At 46.1% G+C, this 26,513-nt stretch overlaps 1 protein-coding gene across 1 annotated transcript in view; it reads right to left on the reverse strand.

Annotated features, from left to right (window-relative positions):
• LOC309576630 (uncharacterized protein) overlaps window positions 1-26,513 on the reverse strand; it is a gene marked incomplete at both ends in the record, with an annotated part of 185,648 nt that overhangs the window by 23,589 nt on the left and 135,546 nt on the right. The window contains 14 exons of the mRNA XM_082288043.1: window positions 5,710-5,838; window positions 8,731-8,892; window positions 10,402-10,530; window positions 11,430-11,561; window positions 11,857-11,982; window positions 12,425-12,559; window positions 13,547-13,681; window positions 14,821-14,949; window positions 15,143-15,271; window positions 17,797-17,928; window positions 20,221-20,373; window positions 21,325-21,447; window positions 22,311-22,433; window positions 24,891-25,028. Coding sequence (XP_082144169.1) covers window positions 5,710-5,838; window positions 8,731-8,892; window positions 10,402-10,530; window positions 11,430-11,561; window positions 11,857-11,982; window positions 12,425-12,559; window positions 13,547-13,681; window positions 14,821-14,949; window positions 15,143-15,271; window positions 17,797-17,928; window positions 20,221-20,373; window positions 21,325-21,447; window positions 22,311-22,433; window positions 24,891-25,028 — 1,875 coding nt within the window. The remainder of the gene's footprint in view (window positions 1-5,709; window positions 5,839-8,730; window positions 8,893-10,401; window positions 10,531-11,429; window positions 11,562-11,856; window positions 11,983-12,424; window positions 12,560-13,546; window positions 13,682-14,820; window positions 14,950-15,142; window positions 15,272-17,796; window positions 17,929-20,220; window positions 20,374-21,324; window positions 21,448-22,310; window positions 22,434-24,890; window positions 25,029-26,513) is intronic.

The raw sequence follows: 26,513 nt of genomic DNA on the forward strand, positions 1-26,513 counted from the left end.
GCCCAGTTCTGATATGTGCATCTTGGAAAAATGTGACCCTTTTACACAAGTAACAGATTTCTGCACAGGAGAACAGGGCTGAGAACACTGAAAAGCCATAAAACAAGTGAGAGAATGGAGCTGGACTCACACAAACTGTTACTTGTGCCTCTGTAATGGACAGAGGAAATAATTCAACATAATGCAAGACTCCAGGGCCATCCCTGCTGACCTCCCTCCCTTTGAAAATGCAAAACTTCTGCTCCCATTTACTGTCCTGACACTTTTCTAAAGATCCTTTAACAGTGAACCTAAGCCACAGCGGTGCAGTTCAGTGCTGAAATGAAAAACTGGCTAAGTGAATGAGTAGAGAAAACCGAGGCAAATTAAACATCACAAAACAATCCCAGGGAGCCAAAGAAGCTCTGCACCTACATCTGGGAGACATAAGGAAGAGCAGCCCCATGGATCCAATTTTTACCTGTACCAGCACTGACAGCAATGAAAATTAGGACCAGTGCTTGTCAGCGGACCACATCATACCCCAAATGCTGCATTACAAGAACACTAAGGCTGCTATGCAGAGTTTAAAAATATATTCTCTATGTAGCCTTAATTTAACCTCTGTGTGTGCTTAGATTATGTAAGTGCATATATTATGTCACACAGTACAGTATATTATGTTACACCAGGTAATAACAAATCTATAGATACACAACTGTACATCATTCTTTCCACAGAATCCCTGAATCAACCTCAGGATTGATGGTGCTCATGAAATAAGCAGTAGTTCAGTAAAACTTATCTCTCTGTCCTCTTGTTCAATATAAACTTATATTTAAAATCCAACCCTCACACTTCTACCATGAAATCAGAATGACTGGATTCCCAAGAGAATCTCATCATGATTATCATCATACCATATACACTGACCAACAACCCTCCACACTAATTTCACAGCTCTCTACCAGGTCAGAGTAACACTGGTGCCATCAAAGAATGGGTTAGGTCAAAAGGGACCCTAATGATCATCAGCCATCAACCCTCCTGCCATGGACAGGGACACCTTTCACTAGACCAGGTTGCTCCCAAGCCCTGTTCAACCTGGCATTGAACATTTCCAGTGAGTTTTCCATGTGCATCTTCCACTGTTGGACTCTTCTGTCCCTTTTCTTGCCCTGGGGCTTCTTCATGCCCAGGCTTTTTGTCCCAGTCTATCACACTGCCTCTTCCACAGACACAAATTCAGTTCAGCTGTGTGCACTGCTGTCTGCTTTGGCTACAAGTGGAGGAAATTCTGTGTCCGTAGTTTTAGGAAAACCTGGACTATCATCCAGCGACAGTGTAAAACACTGAACATCTGCTTTGGCTGCTCTACTGCTCAGCTTGTGACTACACACAGTTGCTTCATCCACTCAAAATCAAAAGCCTGCTCTTCCCTTCTGTCCAAGCCTGTCCCTTCCCCAGCCTGTCCAAGCTGCAGCTTCTTCCCTGGCACACGAGAGGTTTCAGGCTTGCTGCCCTTCCCAGGTTTGTGCTGCCTCAGGAAAACAGAAATGGGGCTTCACACCCATAGAACACTGTAACACATCCATCAGCCTCTGCTCAGTGCTCCCCAGGAGAGAGCTGATACCAATGCACAAGGAAGAGCCACCAGGGTGAGGTTAATCTGTTATTCCCCATTCACCCTGCTTCAGTAGCAGGTATGGCACAGCACAAGCACGAGCTCCTCCTGCTGAGCCCTCAGTGACTTTAAGGGCTGACAAAGTTCTTTGAAACAGGGACTGCACAGCCTTGTCAGCTATTCCTCAACATGCACTGTGCTCATTTTCTCCTTTTATCTCAGCAAAACAGCAATCTTGCTGGGCTCTCTTATGGTAATGATTAACTGCTGAAATCCCCAGGGAAGGGTCCAGTCCGTCCATCCCCTGGCAGTGCTGATCCCACAGCAGGTCAGATGCAAAAGCCAAGCTCTGTGCTCCAAAAGGGTGGTATGTTGTTGTTATTAATGGATCAATTAATAAATATACACTAGGAATGGTCTGAGACTCCTGCTGCCTCCACTTAGTGGACTAATTGTCTGGCATTTTGGGATATTCGGACAGATGAACCAGTGAACTGGATAATTCGTCTGTTGGCCTGATCCCAAAACTGGACACAAGCCTTGGGTCATACAGCACATACCAGAGAGCAGCGGGAAAGGGAATTAAACAAAATCACAGTGCAGGGAAGGCAATCACAGCCTTCAAAGTGGGAGCAGCAGATGCTCAGCACTCCACAGAATTAAATCAATTATAACAAGTGCCTCCTCAAACAGGAGTGGAGCAGCCCTGGTTCAAGGCAGGGTGTCCCAGCTCACTTGGCACATCTGTAACAAAGCTGTGAGTGTGGCTGCGGAACACAGGCACACCTGGATTCCTCTGGGTTTGCCAGGAGCCCATGGCTCAGGCTTCCTGCATGGCAGATTTTTAAATTTAGTGGGGAGTAAGCATTGATACATTTTTCCATTTATCACAATAATGACTGGTTTTGGGGATGGGATTTTTTTATTTGGGATTTTTTTGCCTTGCCTGTTTAGCTGGAATTGCATTCTAACCACAGCCCTGCAGCAGTGGGTGAGTACAGAAGCATCTTTTCTGGAGATGATGATACTTTGGCTATCTGTACTTGAACAGGACAGAAGGGACTTACAAAGCCACCTTTGCTGTGACCCCTGCCTTTGCAGAGCCCAGGAATGCAGAGGCATTGACTTCTGCTCCAGTCCAGGAACAGCCAGAACTCCCCATGTCCCTCTGGTACCCCCTGCCCAAGCACACACCATTCTCCACTCAGATATAGAAGCTGGCCAGTGGCTCTGCTAGCAGCAGCCACCAAAAATGATTTATTTTCCTTTGATAATGCAAGACCTTGTGAAGAAATACACATTATTTCGTCAGTGTTCTGCTTGTATCACTTGCTGCTTTCAAGAAAATCCAAAGGAAGCCTTTCCTAGATTGTTCTCACAGACTGAAATAATGTCTTTGTAGATTATTTTGTTTTCAGCCTTATTTGCAATCGTTAGCTACTCTGCAAATGAAACAGTTTTGCTGCTTTTGAAACTCCTTTGAAAGAGTCACAAGATTCACATGGTTCATTTTCACAAAGCACTGAGCACGGCTGAAAGATGGAGCAGGCATGTACCACCTTCAGAAACGACTTATTTTCTTTCAGAGAGTGCCTTGATAGCTTTATTCTCACCCATCATTATTCCATGTGACCACAGCACAACTGCAGAGGCAACAGTACCACTGAGCAGTGCCAGATGAAGAGCAGCTGATCAAAGGTGACTCAGGGAAGAGCAGAACTGAGATGCTGATGGACAGACAAAAGTCCTTTGAAGAGTGTGAGGTCTTTTGTCAGCATCCTGTGGTTCAGAGCACAGAAGTTCAGTCAGCTCCTGAATAATTCACAGCAAGGTCTCATGAACCAGCAGCCCTGGAGCAGAAGTGTCTCCTGCTATGGCTGAGCTTGGAAACTGTCCCATGCTGGTGGGTGACAATGATGATGAAGATGGTGTGGCTTTGGCTGTTATCTGTATTACTGACAGATGATATATATAGATTGAGACTCAGCAAGGACTAAGATTATATTAACAATTCTAATAAATATTAATAGGAGATTATGGAAATTTGTGGCAAATAAGCTTGGAAATGGCCACTGAAAGTGGTGTTTTGCAACAGGGGCTGGTACCTAAACTTATGAAACCCTAATTCATACTGAGGGCAGCAAATTAATGAAAAGAAATAGCAGCTTCCCACCAAAATGGGAAGAAATTTTCCCCAAACGAAAACAAAAAATACCGAAGGCAAATTTTGGGATTTCTGCAGTCTCAGCTTGAATCTGGATCCCACAGTGCAAAGCACCAAAAGCAATGACAGCAGGTTCAAACACCGTCGCTGTGCAGGGGTGATATTAATTACTAATATTAACCAAAATCAGATTTTATAAGGGACTGTGTTCTCCTAGGACTTTGAACTTAGGCTGCAAAAGTCTCCATTTCAACATTTCTGTGATGATGGAGAAGTCCTTCCCAGCCACGAGCTGAGGCATCAGCAGGATGTTTGAAGTCCAAAGCAACTCTGCAGCGCCAGGGCTCGATCTGAATTTCTGCCTGCAAGGCACAGAGCCTGGCCAATGTGGGTGGATTGCCAAGAGGACAGCAAAAAGCACATCCCTGCCAGAAGGAAACCCTGCCAGTCTCCCAGTCACTCGAAACAGAAGCTCTACAGCTCCTCCGAGAGAAGGTGCCAAGAAGGTTCTACCAAGGGCAAACCACCCACATGTTTTCCTCCCTTGGCATCTTTTGGAAGCTGCCAAACTGTTCTGGTTGAAATTTTCTAAGTCAAAAGGTAGCCCAGGTCAGCTGACAGCAAACACTCTGCCTTCTTGAGAGAAAACATGGAGAAAATGGTGTTTTACAAAGTGCTAAATTCCACTCTCCCCTCCACAATCTTTTTTCAGGAATTAAAAAAAGATAAAAATGTCCAACATGACTGATTTGGAAGCTTTGGGTTTTTTTTCTCCCCCATAGAATCACCCAGTCTTCTCCCTATTCCTCACACCTACTCTGGAAAAGGATGTTTAGCCTCTTCGTTGCCATTATAATTCCTGCTGGAATGAAGAGATTTACACAACAACACAGATAACTGCCTCGGTTTTTTGTACAGTAAAAATACAATAATTTTTAAAAACCCATAGATTTAGGAAAACATATTTCAGCTAAATTATATTATAAGGGACATAGTGGAGATATCATGATTTACAAGGTCCAATTTGCAGCAGAACCTTGGAAAGAATATTTATTTTATATAATAGTGCCTGGTAAGAAGGAGAGTGAAGCAACAACAAGCAATATCAACTCCAGTTGGTGGGTGCCTTGCTACATTCCTGGTCAGGCTGTGGAGCATCTCCCTTCCCATGAGAGGGCAGCAGCTGCCTGCGAGTGCTGCCTCTTCCCTCCATCCTTGCTGCTGAAACTGGCTGATAAAGCTGCTTTCTATCCAAAACAGTTGTGACTTTGGTTCAAGTACCGTGTTTTGCAGCATCTTCACTCAGCTACACTTAACTTTCACAGTGCCTGAATGACTCTGTGCTGTTTCTGCTGTATTTTTTTATACAAAAAAATCAGCAAAATGATGCACCATGACTGCAACCTCCTGTGATAATGCCACAGACCTGACTCACCATAACGCAGCTAAGGAATCCAGTCCAACCTCTCCAACACTTTACCAAATGACAAGGTAATAGAAGATGCTCTGTTGGATTTATTTAAGTTATAAGTGCATCTGTTCTTAAAGTGTTCCATGGGGATGATGCACATATCCATGTTTTTCTCTAAATCGCTTCAGGGAGGCACCAGAAACAAGCAAGTGTAAGGCTGAACAAGCATCTCCTTGCTCAGCGCTCAAATAGTGGGGACTCTGCTTAAAAAGAGTCCTCATGAAGATGTGATATAGCAGAAGCCTTAAGCATATATCTAATTTTAACCATGCTAAAACACATGCCTGACATTTGGCACCCAGCACGATGCTTTGCGGAGTTAGGAGGGGAGCTCACATTTCGGTATTGGCTTCCAATTACGTTCAGTGGTTCATTTAGATCCAACACTGTAAACTGTAAAACCAGCTCTCTGAATAAAAAACAAAACAAATTCTCCATGAATCCAGAAGGGACCAGGGGGAGCAGCAGTACCTCTTTCACAAAAGGTTCCTGTCCAGCCCGCCGTGCAAGTGCAGGCTCCGCTGACGTGGTCGCAGGCAGCTCCGTTCTGGCACTGGCAGCTGGACTCACAGCTCGGGCCAAAGCTCCCCTCGGGGCACCCTGCAGCACAGGAATCACAACCAGATGATGGGTTCATGCCAGAGCAGCTCAGGACCAATGAGGAATTTTTAGATACATGGGAAATCTAACTATTTCCAAAAGAATCAAGGCATAATGGTAACAACTTAAAAACGATGAGATATGAGTGTTCCCCTTGAGGTTCAGGTAAGCTGGGCTACATTTAAGATCTATTTTAGAAAAATTCCAGAGTGTTGAAAGACTAAATTCTGCACAGAAAACTAACATCTGCTATTGCAAAGCCTGAGACTTTACAGGTTCTGCCTGATGACACTTTGCCCACTGGTCTTGAGTCGCTTATGTGCACATCTCCTCTGGGACTTCATCAACTGGGATGGGAGAAGCTCCTCTGTTCCCCTGTAAATCCTCTTTCCTCAGAAAGCTGGAGAAAATATGAAATGTGTTGGTTGCCTTCACAAAGCTCCAAATCGAATGCTGCACACTTTACTTTCATGCTCTGCTTTGAAAAATTCAAGCGAAAACGTTACATCTGGGGGACAGATTAACAATTACATTTCCACAGCAGTTAATGTGAGGAGTTTTAAAAGATTTGCATGGTACTCGCCATCAGAAGAAAGAAAACATTTGAGAATGAAAATAATTTCTTCCAGGATTATAGGAAAATCAATTAAGAACAGGGCCAGATGCCTAATTCACATTGGATATTTTGGACAGGCTGAAACACAGAGATAGACTTGGCTAAACACAGTATTACAGGGCCTCCACTCATGTTTGAAGGTCTTGTGAACATCCCTTTAAATGAGTTATGGAGATTACTGCCAGATCTCTTCTAGAAGCATATGATTTTAGCATTTACATCAACAGAGTGGTTTTCAGGCAATCTGGAAAGAATCAGAGAGAGCAGAAAACCAGGGTTCTCAAAGACACCTCCATGTCTGGAATAGAGGGGTGGGTTTGGTGTTGTCTATTTGGTGCTGTGGGTGGGCAGTGACTGGAGCTGGCGTGAATTCAGGTGCTCCTGCAGCTCAGTGACTCTGCCAACTGTGTGTCTTATAGAGAAGTCAGGATGGGAGACGGGAGAAGAGCAAGGTACCTTAAGTATTTCTTTGCTTTCAAAGAGTCAAAAAATGGGACATTGTTTAAATCTGAGTACGTTTGAACCTATTTTTTTGCACTTCCAGGTGACATCCCTTCCTCTTCCCAAAGCTGCAGACCACTGCTCAACAAATAAATACACAGAAGAGCACTTGTGCCTTAAAAGTCCCTTAAAAGCTGGACCCTTCTCCATGTTTCCTTTTCAGCTGAAATTTCAGAGGATCTGTGCAAGGGAAATGGTGCTGCAGTGCAGCAAGAGGTGTGGGGCCCTCCACAGAGCTCCCTTCAGGTCCACGGTGTTTAGCCTGGAGTTGAGGCTTTTCAAGGTGATGGCAAAGGGTCAGAGCACTTCACAAATGATTTCACAGTCCACAGCACAGAGAATCTGCCGCTGCTCCATCAGGCACAGGCTGCTGTGATGCGTGTCAGGAGCCAGCCACCCTGCCAGAGAAACTGAGCTCCTGCCCCAGGAAGGAGCCCAACCTGCAGGGAGAGTGTAGGGATGTCTGGGGAGGAGAGGAGATATCCAGGGATAGTGAAGATCTCACCTCCAAGGCAGCATGAAATTATGGGAAGAATTGTGGTTTTCATAATCTTGCACGTACACACACACACACACACACACACACATATATATGTGCATTTTTATACATATATATACACACACACTAAAGAGGGTAAAAAGCAGACTAGATGAAACAGAAAACCCACAGAAAGAACTTTAGGGATTGCCAGATGTTTTGTCAGTGGCGATGGCTTCCACTGATTCCCTTCCCAGTGAAGATTACAAGCAGCTATTTGGCCACTCTCTGTCAATAGCAGAGATGCTATTTTGAGAGAGATCAAGAGCGAAAGAGAAGCGGAGCTGGCAGCTCCTTCTCTGGGAGCTGGTCCTCTCGACACATTGTCCTTCCATTCCCTCCGTGCCAACAGCAACAAGGGCTGCAAGATCAACTTTCCAGGCTTTCTTGTCTTAGGTCATGGTTCCAGATTAATTGTTTTGACATTTCTGTATGACACCAGCAGTTAATCCTGCCCACGCTGCTGAGACTCTGGTAGCTACATCTGTGCTACTGTACGATTGTTAAACTTGTAGATAAAATGTTTATTTTATCTAACAACATCGACAGAATCAATAATAATAATAGTAATAGCAGCTTAACTATGCAACTTACTGCCACAAGATGAAGTAGATTCCAAATGCTTGCATGAAATGAAAAATAAAACAGGCACATTAATTGGAAAAGAAAAAATCAAGTTGCATCAAATATAGAGCTACTGCTTCTGTCTCAAGAAGCTCCTGAATGAGAAATTGATGATACCTGGGGAGGCATATCATGAATTTACTATAATCCTGTTTTCATATGCTTGAAGCATCTGCTGTTGACCGCAGTTAGAGCTGAATGTCAAGGTGAGGTCATGGGCCTCTGATATGACCATTGAACATTTTTGTTGTTAATAAATACAGGACTCCAAAAATTCCTGGTTTTTCTTCTTTTATGTACATGTGAAGTTTTCTATATGCCTGACCTTACACAGAGATTTACGAAGGCATAGTGCTGCCCTAAAACTGAATAAATCAAGCCAATATGGAAACTCTTATGCCGCAACCCAAATATACATCAATCCCATCCCTCACACGAGATCCTACCGTTAAAAATAGCTGCTGGGTCCAAAACAAGGCTGAAAATACCTTTTCTGGAAATCGAATTAGGGAAAGCATCTAACCCTGCTGAAACCTGAGAGCGCCGCGCCGGGCGGAGCAGGGGCGGAAGAGCCTGAGAGCGTTCCTGGGGGGAACGATCAGGAAAACACAACTTGCAGAGCTGGGGTTTGGAAGCTCCTCGTGCTGGGGAGGTGGGCACTCAGGGAGCTGGCAGTGCTCCCTGGTGAATCCCAGCTGGCAGGAGCAGGCGCCCGTGGCGGGGTCACAGGAACAGGAGTGGGCACAGCCCCAGCCCCAGCGGCCGCTGCTGCAGGCTGGATGGAAAACGGGGTCACATCCAGCAGCACCCCCAAACCCCACTTCACTTCTACATCAGAGGACACAAAATGGTACCAGACTAAACCCCCAGCTGCAGCACAGGCGCAATTCATGGAAATAAAGACCATTTTTGTTGGTCTGTTTCAGCTGGATGCAGGCAGATATTATCCCACGCACATGAAAACTAATCAATCCACACCCGTCAGTCACAAATCTATAATTTCATGGAAATAAAGTATCAGCTATTGACTCACTCAATGAAAATCTGCATAACCAGAACAGTTAATGGGTAAAACCAGACAAATTTGGGAGCACCCTCCATGCTTTCCCCAAAATACTGGGAAATTCAGCACGGACACAAAGGAATCTCACAATGTTTGGTAAAGCAACTTACTGCTTTCATCCTAAAATCACATAGCACTGACACAATTACAACAATGTACCACAGCATCTCCTTTCTTTTGAGTAAGGATGAAGATGAAAGTGCCAATTAGGGCAACAGAAACCTGGTTTTGGAGTTGGGAATCTGTTTAATGCCCAGTCTGCAATAGGTGGAAGAGCTGCCTCACTGAGATACCTCTGCAAAACAGTTTTTCTCAGATCTTATGTTGAATAGAAGTAAAAGCTTTCATTTGTCATGGTCTCTCAATTCTCTAGACAGCCCAGGGAGTCATGAAAGGCCATCTCAGTGGCTCTACACACTACCAACTGGTTTGATTTTTAAAATATGCATAGTGATGGAAACTTCAGCATTTTCTTCAGTACAGAGCCTGAGAAGTCAGGTGCAAAACTTGCTGCTGTCAACACTGCCAATTAAATGATTTTATGTGTTTAAGACCAAGTTTAGAAAAAGGCTTGTCTTCTGTTGGCTTTTTGCAAGAGGCATCACCATGAATCAAGCAGAAGAGATGTGTCACAGGAAAAGGAAGGAATCAAGCAGGATGGCTTCACATTTATATGGTGCCATCCAAAAAGGGCAAATCTACTCTCTCACACAGCCACCAATATGGAGAGCGATGCTAAAGTCAACAGAAGGATGCTCCGCTCTTCCGGAGAACAGAATTTCTCACAGCATTTATATTCCCAAGTTAAAAAGTGACCTTTAGACACACGACTCTACACGCCACTCAGTTGTTGAATAAATCTCCCCCAAACAAAATGAGAAATGGAGAATTAATCTCAAAACTAATCTGCACTGAAAATGAAAAACAAAACTGTCTGTCAGTCAAAATGCTGACGGGACAGATGGTATTGGGCAAAGGGATCCATAGTGTTGAAATAAGAGCTTATATCAATACTTTGCGCTTCATCAGCCATCTACTTCAATGCTTTGAACCTGGATAATTAAGGATTATAACCACCCAGGCTGCGCAAACCCACAAACACACCATTGCAGAAGCAGTAAGATTAGCAAAACTGTATTAAAAAACTGTAATAAACTAAGAGCAAACAGAGCTGCTTCCTCCACGTGCAGTCCCTGGGAGATCCCGCATGCCCTGACTTACGGTGCTTGCAGTCGTGGCCAGTCCAGCCCGGGGGACACGAGCACTGCCCGCTGACGTGGTGACACTGAGCGCTGCTGCCACAGCTGCACAGCGACAGGCAGCTCAGTCCATAGTGCCCATCGGGGCAGGCTGCAAACAGAGACACACTGTGACTTCAAGCAGGTCACAGCTCAGCCACAGAATGATCCTCCCAAGCAGACAGCAACAGCTCACCCCCTAAAACAGGCTTTAGCTGAATCCAGGAATCAAAATGGCAACGTGAAAGAAATACCTGGGATCTGCGCCCTGGGTGTCTGGGCCTGAGTTCTGGAATGTGGGAGTAACTTCAGTGATTTTTGGGTACTCCTGTGCAGCAGGCTGTTTCCTCAGAGGAGGAAAAGGTGCTGGGCAAACCTTCCTCAAAAGCCATTTTGTGACTAACAAGAATTAAAAATGTGCCACCACTGAGGTCTTGCACAAAGCAGGGCTGTCCCTGAGAGCCCGTCTGTGCAGCACAACAGCCAAACTCGAGCAGCCTTTTAACACCCAGAGACTGGAAGAGCAGCACAGAACAGCTCCTTGAGTGTATTCCCATGGCCTCTGGCTGCAGGGACAGCACTGATACTGCTCCTTCAGCTTCAGTATTGTTTAATCCTGAATTATATACACCAAGGAGTGCTGCTGCAAACACAACCCAGGAGTGATGCCACATGGGCCAGCTGGTCACACCTCTTGCCAAACAGCCAGGATTACACCACCAGTGTTGTGGCTGTTAAACACTGTATTTCCAAGTACAGATTGCCATAAATTAGGTCTAATGATAACATCCATTTGGGATGCAGTTTAGCTGGCCATGTGGTTTTATCTGCAATCTCCCTCCCATAAATAATGTCAAATCCAACCTGGGGAATTCCTGAAGATGAAGGGCACTTCTCAGATCAGCATGTTTTCTCTCACAAAAGAGTAAAAAGGCAGAAATCAAACCATAACCTGAATTTTCAATCTGGGGGGAATTTCTTTTCATGGGGAAGGCTGGTGCAAGGACTTACTGGCAGAGCAGGCTGGCCCAGTGTAGCCAGGGGGACAGTCACAGGCTCCAGTTTCCCTGTTGCACTGTCCCCCGTTGGCACAGGGCTCGCAGGAGTTCTGGCAGTCTGGTCCCCACTGGCCATCTGGGCAATCTGGAGAAAAAGCACATGAAGTGTAACCAGTGTCATTTTCTGTTTCAGGACAGTTTTAGATTTCTGCTGTTACTCTAAAGAATTAAAAAATAACAGCAAAACTGAGCTGTAATATTATCTCTACAGACCTACAGCCCTGTCAGCCCTGCCATTAAACTGCAGCACACAAGAACACAGCTAAAGAGAGACCAAAGGCTCTCTTCCAATTTCCACCACAGTGTGTCTGCTTATTGGTTTGGGAAACAGCAAAATTCTACTTCTTATCACATCTTCCAAAGCCAGGCACCTCACACACCTTGCTCACACGTAGCACCAGTCTTCCCAGCTGGGCAAACACACTGCCCTGTCTTCGGATCACACGGTGCTCCTCCACAGCTGCACTTCTGCCTGCAGCCTATCCCAAAGCTGCCAGGCAGACAAGCTGGACAAAAACCCCCAAGTCATGGTTAGAAGCATTCTGAAGACATAGGGAGGCACCACGGCCACCAATTTTAAACTGAGCTGTGCTGGTAGAAGTGATCAGTGTTAGCATTAGTGCCTGAGCAACTGGTGGTCTGTAATTAACTGCAATAGAGCCCTGGAAAATCTGAGCCTGAAGCTTTGAAAGCAACTATTGTTAGCTGGACAAATGTTAGTTTGGGTAACTGGCCTCAGCCCTGTGCCTCGACCTTTGCAGGGAGGGAGAGAGAGAGACAGCATTTGCCAGGCTCCAAATATCAGTTTGGTTCCAGTGAGGAACTGCCAACTCGTATCAATAACAAGTGCATCTTTTCTCTGCAACTTCTATATCTGAACCTAGGTTTCCTGAATAAGCTTTCCCATCCAAAGTGTATCTCCCAGGGAAACATGCAGTGAGTACCTACACAAATGGCATTTTTCTCCATGAAACCCAGCTGGACAAGGATGTTTGCAGGCTCCTGTCTCAGGATCACACAGAACATCAGGAGGACAGCTGCACCTCAGTTTGCAACCAGCCCCATAAAACCCCGGGGTGCACTCTAGAAATAGAAGCAGACACAGAACATGTATAAGAAAACAGAGAAGTTAAGAAAAGTAAACAAAAATCAGAAAGTAATTTGGCAGAAACTTGCAGAGAATATATTACAATGTACATTTTGGAGGTGTTGCTGAAGTGTACTTTGTACACACTTACTTTTCAAAGAGGTTACTGCTTAAATATAAACCAGAAACAGAGTGGCAGAATGCTTGAAGTTTTAATTCGAATATTTGAGGATATATTAAATTAAATCCATTATAGAATTCTCTTCTTATGTGTATGTAAGTTCTGCTGCTCTCTGCCTTGGTGCAAAGCCAGTGCTGGACAGGGCATGCTCCCTAACAGAAATGAGCCCATCACCAAGAATGATAAAAATATTAAATACTGTCATTATTGTTCTCCATCAAACCCACCAGAACTACTGTCCTAAATCCAACACAGTCCCACCTGCTCAGAGAAAAATCTGAAGGGAGAATCTTTATTGTTATACTCCACTGCTGTCTGGAAAGGGCTACTGAGACATGCAAACATGAATATGGGATAGAATTCTCTTTGAACTACCCCCAAAAACTACAAAGAATAAGTTGAATTCAAAGAGCTGCAAATCTGAAGGAAAAGCAGCATTACTGAACCTGTTTACAAATCACCTTGCTGCCATAAAACACAGATTTTGCCACTTATTTACTGTCTGTGTGGAAAAAGCACAGAACAAAAACAAAGCCTCACACAATCTTTGTTATTTAGGGTTGTATTAGAATTCAGGTTCTGGATTTCTGCTGTCACTTGATCAGGCTGAAAGTCCTGCAATTCTTAAGCTCTACTCCCCTCGATGTCCCTGCAACCCTAGCAGGGTTAAAACCCCACAAAATCATTAGTAGGATATGAATATGTGAGTAGCAGCAGCCAAACAAAGCAGATGGGTGGAAGAATGAGAAATTATGAGGACAAAGGCACAAGCAGACGTGGGGAAGCTGGCTGTGTGTGATACCTTTCTGACACTTTTTGCCATGATATCCAGGCTGGCAGGTGCAGGAGCCGTTCCTGGGGCTGCACTCCAGCGTGTGCTCCTTCACACACTGACACTCCTCCGAGCAGCCCGCGCCGAAGGCCCACCTGGGACAGGCTGCAGCCACAAGAAAAGGAAGCATCAGCTCTGTGATTATGTAGGAGCTGGTTGAAATTGCACACTGCTGCAGAATGCAACTGCTGCAAGAAGCAAAACCTCTGTTTCATTTCCAGCAAGTACATCTCCATTCCTACGGCAGCGCTGGTTCACATGTGGGTGGGTGAAAAAAGAGTTTACATGACTCCTGTGTTAGGGCATTCACTTCATGTCAAGCAATACGTGGTGAATGCAAGAACCAGAAACATTTCAAAGCAAACTCAGCTAATTTTCTGACTGAAAAAACACTTGAATGCACCCCAAGACAAAAGCTTTTGTAATAAAACCCCAAACAAAATAAAATAAAACACGGAAGATTTTCAATCTTGTACAAATTCTACAAACAAAACCTGTAAGTACAAAGAAACTCGATCATCTATTTTGCAAGGTTCTTGTTTTAATTCCTTTTATTCCCTCTAATGTCTGATCCTCATCCTGCCCCAGCCAGCCCTGCTCCCCAGCTCCCACTCCAACTCATCAGCAGTCACTAACCAGCTCCAACCAGATTCTGACCTCAGCAATAACCCAAATGCTGACCTGTCCACCCCACCTATAACCCTCACCTTTGAGCATCAGTAAATTTCAGTCCTTATGGCAAAGATTAATCACTAGAGGAAAAGATTAATGAAGCTTCTGGGGCTTCCTGACACAAATCAAAAGTCTTGCCCTCCTGCTACTCCCAGCCCATTGCAGAACGTAAAGTCTTGCTCATTTTATCACAGAATGGTTTGGGTTGGAAGGGACCTTAAAGCCCATTTCTTTCCACCTCCTACCATGGGCAGGGACACCTTCCACTATCCCAGGCTGCTCCAAGCCCCATCCAACCTGGCCTTGGACACTTCCAGGTATCCACAGGCATCCAGAGCTTCTCTGGGCACCCTGTGCCAGGGCCTCCCCACCCTCCCAGCAGAGAACTTTTTTCTAACGTCTAAGCTAAATCATTACTGTTTTAGTAAATACTGTCCTATCACCTTCTGACTGCGCAAAAAGTCTCTCTCTCTCCTTCCTTTTTGCCAGCCCTCTTTAAACAATGTGGAATCTTTCACAGACTGTTATGCTGCGCACACATTAAACAGATCTGAAAAACGCCGGGGACTTACTGAGGTGGCAGAAGCGGCCGTAGAGCCCGGGGTCACACAGGCAGGCTCCGTACAGTCTGTGGCAGTGGCCCTTGTTGGCACAGTTGCATGGCTTGTTACAGTTCTTCCCAAAGAAACCTTTCGGGCAACCTTTGGAGTGCACAAACACAGCAAGGCATCAGCTACCCCAGGTCAAAGCTCCAACCCCAAAGTGGTTTGTGGTTGAGCCGGGGCTCTGTGCAGCCTCGCCAGCCACTGGCTTTTCTCACCCCCTGTTTTGCTCATTATTTAAAAGGAACAAGGGGGGAGAAGTGGAGAGGCTGAGGCAGAGATGGAGCCGTACCATCCTCGCAGAGCTGGCCCAGCACGCCGGGCGGGCAGCGGCACTGCCCCGTGCCGGGGTCACACGAGCCTCCGTTCTGGCACTTGCAGACACCGGCACATCCTCTGCCAAACGTCCCGGGGGGACAGGCTGTGGAGACAGCAGGGAGCATGAACACACCAAGAAATCCTTCCCCTCTGCTGCAAGGGAAGCAAAACAAGGCTTCGGTCATTGAGAAGGACAACAAGGCTGGTGAAGGTTCTGGGGCACAAGTCCTGTGAGGCTGAGGGAGCTGGGGGTGTTCAGTATGGAGAACTTGTGGGAGACCTCATCACTCCCTACAATTCCCTGAGAGGAGGGTGCAGTCAGGTGCAGGTCGGTTTCTTCTCCCAGGCAAACAGCAACAGGACAAGAGGACACAGCCTTAAGCTGCACCAGGGCAGGTTTAGGTTGGACATCAGGAGGAATTTCTTCACAGAAAGGTGATTGGGCATTGGAATGGGCTGCCTCGGGAAGTGGTGGAGTCACCATCCCTGCAGGTGTTTAAGAAAAGACTGGATGTGGCACTCAGTGCCATGGTCTGGTTGAGCAGGTGGTGTTGGGTCATAGGTTGGACTCAGTCTCAAAGGTCTTTTCTAGCCTAATTGATTCTGTGATTCTGTGAAAACTGAGCAAGGAGAGAGTCCTTTCAGTTGAGCAGGCTCTAAACAAAGTTACATTCTTCTATAAAGCAATGCACATCCACCTGATATTTACTAGAACATCTCAAAGGACGCTGAATTAACCAAGCTTGAGGAAGTACTGTCATGTATCCAACCCTCCCCTGTACATGCTCCCCTCCCCACAAAGCACAGCTCAAAAACCATTGCCTGTCAAGTCCAAAGTTTAAACAACAGAGCACAGCTTGGAATACTTGGAGATAAATGTTTTAAACATTCTTTTTTCTCTCCCAAATACTATTATGAAAACAATATGTTGCTTTTCAAATGTAGTTTCTGAAATTCCCAAGGTGATCATGGCAGCAGTGGATCCACAACAGCAAAAACAAACTGTGAGATAAAGCCTTGCTCTGCTGTTTGCAGCCTGAGCTGGCTGAGTGAATACAGCTGCTGGAGTCATCTGACTTCACTGACATTTTATCAATGTACATTAAGAAAGTTGACATTTCACATCAATTTCCATTTGACTTCTTTGGTGCATTATTAGAGAAATTTAGTTCCAGTTTTCTCCACTGTTTTAGCTTACCCTAAACCTGCTTATCCTAAATCCATGAATTATGCTGTGTATTAAAAAAAGCAAGAGAAAAGAGTGAAAGCTATCACATATGACTAATTCATACAGATTAGGTATTGTATTTATCACTGTCCATGCTGTCTTCATCAGACAGCAGGTTTAGCTCAATAACACAGGCCTATTAAAGTTCTTTAAATTCCAGAGGTGAATTCCATTAGATTATGTGCATGGATATCTACTGCAAATATACATCAGAAATGTTGTTATTTATGAAATGAACCAAAGACTTTGGATACTGCCTTGAAATTTTTATAATCTATCCTGAACCACCAGTACAACAGGAATAGAAGTAAGAATATCCTAACTTGATACCTTGAACTCAGACAGACTGGAAATGATGATTTTAATCCTCCCCATTTCCTATTCTCTTAGCTGCTCCCAGTGTTTACAAACCAAACCCACCATCAGTTTCCCAAAATAACCACGGGCAGACTGTTGGTTTCAATCACTTGCTTGATTTTTCTACATTTCTGTCCACATGATGACATCTCTTGAACAATCTTGATGGCAATTAACCTGAAGAGTGCTGTCTACTGATGTCAAGTAATAAATTTTCATCGACTCTTTGTCTCACCAGTGACAGCAAAGACTTTCTGAGAATGATGGGCCATCATGTCACACACCACGAAATGGAGGGACCCATCTCAAACAGGAAATGTGCTGTATGATGTCTCAGACAAGCAGCAGACAAGTTTTGCCAAACTGCAGATGAAGAACAACACATCAAGAAATCACTACTCTCTCTCCAATGGGTTTTGACACATACTTCTGAATCAGAAAGATCTTCTGCCAGGAAACAGGAGTAAGGAGAGTGAAAAGCTATTATAAAGGGCACTGACTTGGCAATAGAATTCTGAAAAATATGATTTCAAATACGAAAAATTAACTGTTCCAAGAAAGTGATGCTAATAATAAAAAGGGTAAGTAAAAAAAAAAAGGAAAATGTAAGAACAAAAATTTAAAAGGCAGTGTTGTGGGATGCTACAATGGGAAAACTCAAGTTCAGCATACATGTCCACCCAGACTGTCACACCAACTGCTGGGACAGACTTCTGAAAGTCACCGAGGCAAGCTGTGGAATGAAGCATGGCCGGCAAACTTTGGCAGCTTTTAGCAGCAGAGTGAACAGGAATGAACAACAACGAAATATTTAGGAGGGGGGGATGGTTCTGCCCTGACCTGCACCGCGGGGCCGGGCCCTCCGTGAACCACGGCATCACCTACAATTCCTATTTAATGCATCCCAGCACAATAGATTGGACTGTGAGACAGCTGTGCTCCTTGGGGAGCTTCACAGATGAGAAGTACCAGAGGTTACCCCCATTCCCCAGCTGTACAGACCCTGCAGGAGGATCATTCCCCCTCCAAGCCCCTGTACTCACTCTCGTTGCAGGTGATGCCAGCCCAGCCGGGCGGGCAGATGCAGCCGCTGCGCTCGCTGTTGCAGTGGCCCCCGTGCAGACAATCCTCACACCTCAGGCTGCAGTCCTGGCCAAACGTGTCACCCAGGCACACTGACAGCAAAAGACCACACAGGGCTGAGTGAGCAGCCAGACAAAAACGCTCCTGCAAGCTCGTACCTATCGCTGGGCTGCAAACCCCGCCGGGCCAGCACAAAAGGCACAGTGAAATGGGCATTCCTGAATCTCCCTGCTCGCATTTTTGACTCTAAGGAAAAGGAAAGCTGGGTGTTCAGCTGGAATTTACTCCCCTAAATGCTGTAATTCTCCAGCGAAGAGCACTTCAAGCTACTTTTTAGAAGCAAGTGTTTTGCCTTCAGAAAAAGGAAATTTGCAGCTAATGCTTGATAACATTGTATATAATTAGAAGCATTTACTGGGACTCCTCGTCTTGCTAGGCTATCCCTGTTGTTTTATTGCAGTAAGTGGATGTGGTGCTATTTAAACAGGGTTCATTGATATTTTCAACCATCTAATTTGAGTGTTATTCTAGGAAAACAAAGCAAAATACACATCTATCACTTCCTTATTTCTTCATGGATATGAAGAGTTTTGTATAGGAAACCTGATATGAAAATGCATTTTTTCGCTTTTCCTTCCCCACCCCCCTTTTATCCCTTGCAACCTCATGTTCTCTTTGTTGAAACAGGCTTGGAAAATAAATGTGACTGTCTGATAAAATACTTCAGTGGCATTGAAGATTCCATCCATGCAGCTTTGTGCCTTCGAGGCTTTATGGCTGTGGCTGGAGGCTTTTTGGAAGGGGATTTTGAGCAGCACCTGAAAGTGAGCTGGCAATTTATTTCAGCCTACAGTAAGTCACAGGCTGGTCTCTTTTCACCAACAATTTTCTCTGTGAGGCGAGATTTCCTCTAGGTCTGAGCACCCAGCTGTTCCCTTTTTTCTGTAGCTGAACAAATGCCCAAGCTTTCAGGGACATTCAGAATCCTAGTGCTCCTACTTGGAAGAGGGTACAAACTCATACTTCAGGAGAAGAATACAGATCACCATTAAAAACATCATGCTTTCACCTTAAAAAGTCATTCAAGCTACAGAAAATATTTAATTACTTGCACCACCTTACCGTTAAAGCAAGCTTTTTTATAATATAGACAGCAGCCCAAAAAAATGTCTGAAAGTATAAGCAATAAATTACTATTTGGGAGGTAAAAGAACTTACTAAACCATTTAAAGTGCCTTTCCTCCACCACCTTTTCCTACAAACCACTGCATGCTGCAAAGCCTGAACCTTAGAAGAAGTGCAGCTGCTCAGCTATGACTGATAACACCCAAATTTCTGTGGCTAAATATAAATAAAACATGCAAAAAATGGTCAATAAATATTTGATTGTGGTTTCTAGGCCTGGTAATTTTGCCTGTGGTTATCTCATTTATCAGTTTCCCAGTTGGTTATCGGTGTTGTTGAGTCCGGCTGGATGCTGTGTGATTTGGGAGGATCTTAACAGTTTTGTTCATAAAAGTAAGTTATTTTTTTATTAATGTCAAGACCAGCTCCCGATTTTTGCCTGTAGGGCACAGTCCTCAGATGAGTAATTAGAGTTTATACAAAAATCACAGGACATATATAGGAAAAACAAGAAATCCTCCCTGGTGGCCCACCAGCACTCAGCACCAAAGCAAGCACAGGGTTTCACCTCATAATGCTCTTTAAAGTTGTGAACCTGCAGGTGGCAAAGACTGAACCATGCAAAGCCCAGGTGGGTGCAAAGCTGCTCTGCACCCCTCCTGTTTCAGTGGGTGCTCCTGTGCTGTTTGCCACCACTTGAGCTGAGCAATACGTGGATGGGTTGGGTGCTTTTCCTGGGGAACACACCCAAAACATCAAGGGAAACCTGAATCTTTGGAGGATTGTTTTTAACACAAATGAAATGCAAATATCTTAAACCAAAAGCCTCTGGTTGTTAAAAAAGGGTTTGTAAACAGGGACACACACTCCCAGCTCCAGAAGAAAGGGAGCATTTCCCAAGGGATTTAGTGCACTGCAGTAACCCATGGTGTCCTCTCACCCCTGGGATGATGAGATCCCTCAGGCTGCTGCCCCTAGGGCTGTTTTCCAAGCAGCCCCCCAGCCACTGCTTGCTGTGCTGCTCACTTTTCCCCTGCCTCCCTCCCAACGCATCCAGGCAGCCTCCTGGCTCCTCAAACATGTCCCATTTGGGATGGAGCACATAGCAATGCCTCATCCCTGCTGGCACGGAGAGGGCAGGAAGCAGGATTAACGCTCATCCCTCCTGCTGATGCTCAGCCAGCCCAGCCCCAAATCCTCCCCCCTGAGACGATGTCCCCAGCTTGCTGTGCTGGCTCAGGGCCCTGCTGGTCACTCACCAACCCTGTGCACCAGGGTGAGCTCTCCTCGGGGGTCTCCATCCTCGGCCAGGGCCCCGAGCGCGTAGCGGAGCAGCTGGGGGGGCCCTCGGAAGTGCAGCCCTGGGGCACCAGCAAAGCTCACTGCCTCCTCTGCATCCACCTCCTGCACACCTAGGGCAGCACAAACACAGCCCATCAGCACCCCAGCTGCCTCCACGGCACCTGCCTCTCATTTACATCTCCTGTGGCTATTATGATGCCATCAGGTTTTCCAGTCACACCTCTGGCCAGCAGTCCCAGCCCAGGCATTTTCTCATTTGTACTTACAGAGTTTCTGCAATCCAAAAAAAAAAACAGGCAAAAAAAATAAAAGAGAAAAGAGGGGAAAACTCCCCATCTCTTTCCTTTTCCTGGAAAAAAACTCTGCTCCTGGAGAATCAAAATTAAACGAGGAGATTCATTTTCCTCACTTCAAGTTTGAGATTATTTTTAGTTAATGAAGGTCATTACTCTTGCTCGTTTTGGAGATGACAAATAGAAAGTGAGGCTGGCTGTGCAATTTATTTTCAGAAACATTAAAATTTGAGCCTTAAACTGATGGGAAGTCAGCTGGCTTTCTTTTTGGTGTTGGTTAGAATATCAAACTCTGGCTTAAGGTTTAGCAGGTGCTAAACTTGGGTTATAAAACTGAGTTGCTCTGCTAAACTCTGAACTGGTTACACTGGCAGAAATCCAGAATAACGTCACTGACTAATGGAAAACTTGCCATGGTTGATCAAAGCAGAATCTGGCTACCTTTTTTTTTTCCCCCCAGGATGTTAAACTTCATCAAATAGTGCAAGAAAAGTGTCAAAAGAGTATTTATTTCTAAATCAGGAGCTTTAGGTTTTCAAACATGTCCAGGGGATTTAAGTGTTCATCTGCCATTAATCTGTGGCAAAACCCATTACTGGAGGATGAACTTGGATCCACGCACTGCACGTAGCTCTACCCTGGCCACGTTCAGACATAGCTCAAGTTGGGCTCCCAAAATCCCAGGATCTGTGAAGATCCCAGCTCCAAAATCACTTTTTAAATCAGTGGGAAATGCTTAATGGCCCTCAAATTGTATTAATAACTCACCCACGCAGGCCCATCTGTTATCCCCAAGCCTGTAACCCTCCTTACAGGCACACTCGTACGAGCCCAGGGAATTCACACAGAAATGGTCACAGTTGCCATTATCCAGACGACATTCATCCACATCTAGAAAATCCAGATATAAATGGTGATTAGGAGCAAGTACTTCTGCTTGGAGAGCCCACGCTGTGCCCAGCTGCATCTGGCAAATTATTCTATACATAAGAGAACACAATTTTTCTTATGTGTTTTGGGGCTCTCCATTTCTCTCTGGTATTGGAGGTATGAAAACATTTCAGGGCAACAGGGAGTAGATTACTTCACTGATGTTTTTGTCTCGAATGAAAACAGATGCTTGAAGCTGTTAAGCCCAGTTGATCCTTCAGTTATTTTGAGGGCTCTTCTTTTGTAGAAGGAGTGTTTAACACACATCAATATACAGTGTCCATGGAGAGAGGAGGGAAACTTTCTCTCTGCTGGCTCATCTCCACATCCCCACTTCCCCACGCTGGCTGCTGGGTTACTCCTGCATTCCAGCCTCACAAAGTGGAAATTACACATTTGCAAAACCTTATCAGCAAAGCTGACATAGGGTCAGTGACTCTCATTAGGGCAGTGCCCACAAAGCCCTGCAAAAGGTTTTGACAGCATTTCTTCTACCCTGAGCTGTGATTAGACTGAGCCACTGATACCAAAAGACTTTTGACAAGGGCATGGAATGATGCAGGACAAGTGGGAATGGCTTTAAACTAAAAGGAAGAGGGTTTAGATTGGATATTAGGAGAGAACTTGTCCCTGTGAGGGTGATGACGCCCCGGCTGCCCAGAGAAGCTGTGGCTGCCCCATCCCTGGAAGTGTTCCAGGCCATGTTGGATGGGACTTGGAGCAACCTGGGATAGTGGAAGGTGTCCCTGCCCACGGCAGGGGGTGGAATGAGATGACCTCTACGGTCCCTTGCAGCCCAGCCCATTCCCTGGCTCCGCACTCACCGTCGCAGGAGCAGCCGTCGGCGCTGAGCTGGAACCCCGCCTTGCAGGCGCACTCGTAGCCCCCCGCGTAGTTGATGCAGAACTGGGAGCAGCAGGACTCTCCAGTCTCACACTCGTCCACCTCTGCAAGGAAAGGGCAGCACATTCAGCCCTTGAGACACCCTGAGCTGCTGCCACAGCTCTGCTCAGAGCTACTGTGCTGCAGCACTCACCACTTTACACCTTCCTCTTCCTTCAACCACATAAACACTGTCTGAATCCTGAATCCTGACAGCAGCTGCCTTCTGCCTTCTCCCATAGCAACCAGGACCCTCCATGTCCCGGGAGAGGCATCTCCTCCACAAGCCTGAGCTGCCATGAGGGGATTTACAAAACACCAGCTGGTCTTGCTGGTGACCAGGGACACGACCTGAGGAACGGCTGGAGCTGTTTCAGGGTAGGTTTAGGTTGGATATCAGAAAAGGTTTTTCCCCCAGAGGGTGCTGGGGCACTGACCAGGCTCCCCAGGGAATGGGCACAGCCCTGAGGCTGCCAGAGCTCCAGGAGGGTTTGGACAACACCCCCCAGGGATGCCCAGGGTGGGATTGTTGGGGTGTCTGTGCAGGGACAGGAGTTGGACTGAATGATCCTTGTGTGTCCCTTCCAACTCAGAATATTATATGGTTCTATGAAAAGAGACAACAGCAAGGACCCACCACCCCTCAAAAATGTTTTGTTTAACAGTAACCTACATTTGACCACTGAGATTTCTTTATACTCAATCTTATTGAATGCAAACTAACAATGCTCTGATCCAACCAGGCATTTGCTGGACAGCAGCAGCCTGGAAGGTTCAACTGTAGATTTTGGTAACTGATTTCCCATTGCCTCAGCCTGCTCTGTGTCCATTCAGAAATTGGTATTGACACCACTGTTCTGGTGATTAAATAGGAGAGCTGAGCTGTTATCTGTGCACTGCAGGCTCCTGGCTGCTGTCAGGCTGCTGAGCAGGTCAGTGGCCATCCAAGGGCCACCTTGTCAATGCTGAGTCTGCAAAATGCTTCTGAACGTGGCCCGGCTGAGCAGCTGCAGATGGGAAAGGTCAGTGTCTCAATTAACCTTGGAAGGAGCACCAACTTTATGAGGAAACACGGACAGGAGAAAGAAAATGTAATTAATCAATTGAGGTGAAGAGGTCAGTGTGAAAATGATTAATGCAGGTTATTTGAAGGCAGTGTTTTCCAGAAATGTCACAAGCTGAGCTCCTCTGCAGTACATCAGGCAATGCCTCGCTCTGGGTTCCAGCAACAGCCCCTTGTTTCGGTAGGAATGCAAAATCTGCATCCAACAAAAAGGAGATTTTTGCTGTTAGGAGTGACTTTTCATGTCCTCAGCCTTTGTCAGTGTTCTCTCCCTTCCCAACAAAAAGGAGATTTTTGCTGTTAGGAGCGACTTTTCATGTCCTCAGCCTTCGTCAGTGTTCTCTCCCTTCCCAATAAAAAGGAGATTTTTGCTGTTAGGAGCAACTTTTCATGTCCTCAGACTTCCCCTGTGTTCTCCCTTTGCTGTCTCTGGAGTATCTGCTTCCCTCTGAAATCCCCAGCAGAATTCTGGTCACTGAGCTGGGATGTGGGCAGGAGGCTGCTTTGCCTCCTGTCAGTTGTACAGACAAGACTGTGTAACCCACCCACCCCTCTGAGGCTCTGGCTCCAAATCTGCCTCCCAAACTTTTTTTGCTTTGCTTTTTAATTTCCATCATCACCCGCCCTTGCAGCCCTCAGTGCTCCCCTCCTCCTCCTCTCTCCTTGTACTTGGCCTTTTTTCCTTGCAAGACTCATTTTGCCTCTCACTCATCAATGCTCCCACTCTCTACCTCTTCTCATCATCTCATATCTCACTACACTGCTTTGTGGTGCCTGTTCCTTTTCCCATCCCCCCTCTCTTCCTGGCTATTCTTAAAAATCGTAATGGCATTCTGACAGAAAGCCCAAAGCAGAATGAGATACAGTCTGCATGGCAAAAGCTTTAACAAAACAAAACAAACACACACAAAAAAATTTCATAGCAGAATTGCTTAAAACATGAATGACTTTTTAAGCTCTTCTCTCAAAACAAACCCAAATCCAACTCTGTTGCTTTCACCTCCCAAGTGAGACTTCTCACAGGCAGAAGTGTAACCTCATGCCTGAGCAAATCTGATGGAAACACAGCAGCCTCTGTGACACAAAGTGGAGTTTGTGCATGAAGCACTTCAGAGCAGGTGTGCCGCTGCTCCCAGCCACAGCCAACCTCCTCCCAGCCACGGCTGAGGAGGGAAGGGAAACAACGTCCTGTGATGCCTCTGGGCTGCCCACGGTGAGACACGGCCATGGTAACAGGTGATGCACCAGTGTCATTTCCACTCCCTCCCCTCGTTAGTGACTCATCCCAGCGAGCCCGCAGAGCCAGGCAGGCTGGAGCAGCGCCGAGGGAGCGCCAGAGGACCCTTTCAGTAACACCTGCAGAAGGAGGGAAGGCAGGGGGAGGCGTTTCCCTGAGCGACAGCCCCTGCAGGCTCCCTGGGCCCCTCCACACCTGCTCCCTGCTCCCAGCACGGGTTACCTGTGCAGGTTTTGCCGTCCCCGCCGAGGCGGTGGCCGTGGTCGCAGGAGCAGCGCGGCCCCGCCGCCGTGTGCTCGCAGTGGTGGGAGCAGCCGCCGTTCCCATCCTGGCAGCTGTCGACAATTTCCATTTCGATGCCTTGCAGAGAAATAAATCAAAAGGATGTTAAAAAGCAAGCCCAGGGGGAGTCACTGGAGGAACAGCTTGCTGTAAACCAGCAGCCATGAGTGCTGTAGCAGTGACTACGGTCAGCTCACACCCCCTCCCCAGAAGAGCAGGCTGTGGAGTCACTGAGCTCCAGGTGTTTGTGTCAGAACAATGGATGCTCTCAAATTCAGCCATGTGAAGCTGGCTCAGTGTTCCAGCAGCCACCTGCTACAGGAGCCTTCACAGGTCTCCTCAGGTTTATGCTTTGTTTGGACACAGCGCTTGCCCCAAAGGAGGAACAGAACCATCTGAGGAGCCCAGGTGGTGCCCCTCGACCCAGCCTGATGCACTTCCCAAAGAGCAGCTTTGAGTTTTGCATGGGAATGGCAAAGAGTTGGATTCTGAAACATCCCCCAAACACAAAGGCATTGAAACTTCCTCAGCAGAGTCCTGCTGGCGAAATGGACACCCAACCACCATGCAAAACGATCTCCAGGTTTTGGCTCTTGGATGTCCCTTCCAGGGGACGCAGCAGCTCCTCTGCTGAGACTTTGTCCCCTACAGCTAAGACAGGGTGGTACAGTGCCACTGCCAGCCCCCTTTGCCCTGACAGACTTCCATGCCCTCTTCGTGTGGCTGCACTGGACAGCCCTCACAACATCCTGGCCATTTCCAGTGGGAACCCTCCTACAGAAAAGGGAACACCTGGCCACCTCATTCCCGCCCAGCTACTTCCTCAGATGATTTCTCCAGGATGAAAAGAACCCACAGTGTCAGTTAAAAAGTTTCTCATGAAGGATTAGCCAGCTTGTCTTGTTACAGAGCTATTTAGAGAGGAAATAATTTCTCCCACTAGGTAGGAGAACTGAGAAACCCTTCCTAAAGGATCCTCTGTACTTCCAGAAACACCCCAGCTCAGAGTGGCGACCATCAGATCTGGCACAGAATCTCCCCAGACACATCTGTGTTGGTGGGCTCTGGTCCTACCCCTCTTTGTGCTCCCAGGGAGCAACCTGCTTGCCAACAAGAAATGTAATTCCAGCTGGAAGAGGGTATAAATTAAGAGAATAAATATTGAGGGCTACATCTCATGCATAGTGTGATTATTTGCACCAGGGAGAAGAAATTGTGTCTCCAGTCCAGTGTGTTAAGCCGGGATTTAGTAAACCCAGCGATTAAATGCCAAAACTGACTTTAAACATGATCTTCATCATTTACTTTGTCTCAGTTCTTCATCAGTAAAACTGAAATACCAGCTCTTCCCCAGCCACTGGGGAAATGAAAGAATAAACAAAGATTGTAAATTGCTCAAACACTGGGATAATCCTGATCATAAATATATGCAGAATGTTTTTATTTTTATTGTTTGCTCTGCAATATTGTACATGAGGCACAGAGAATCACCATCCCCTGAGATCTGCTGAACAGCCAGAAAAAATATTATCAGAAAAGCACAATGAAATCTAAGTGGTCTAA

The sequence above is a fragment of the Coloeus monedula genome (genome assembly GCF_965178545.1).
Source record: "Coloeus monedula genome assembly, chromosome: 10".
Classification (NCBI taxonomy): Eukaryota; Metazoa; Chordata; class Aves; order Passeriformes; family Corvidae; genus Coloeus; species Coloeus monedula.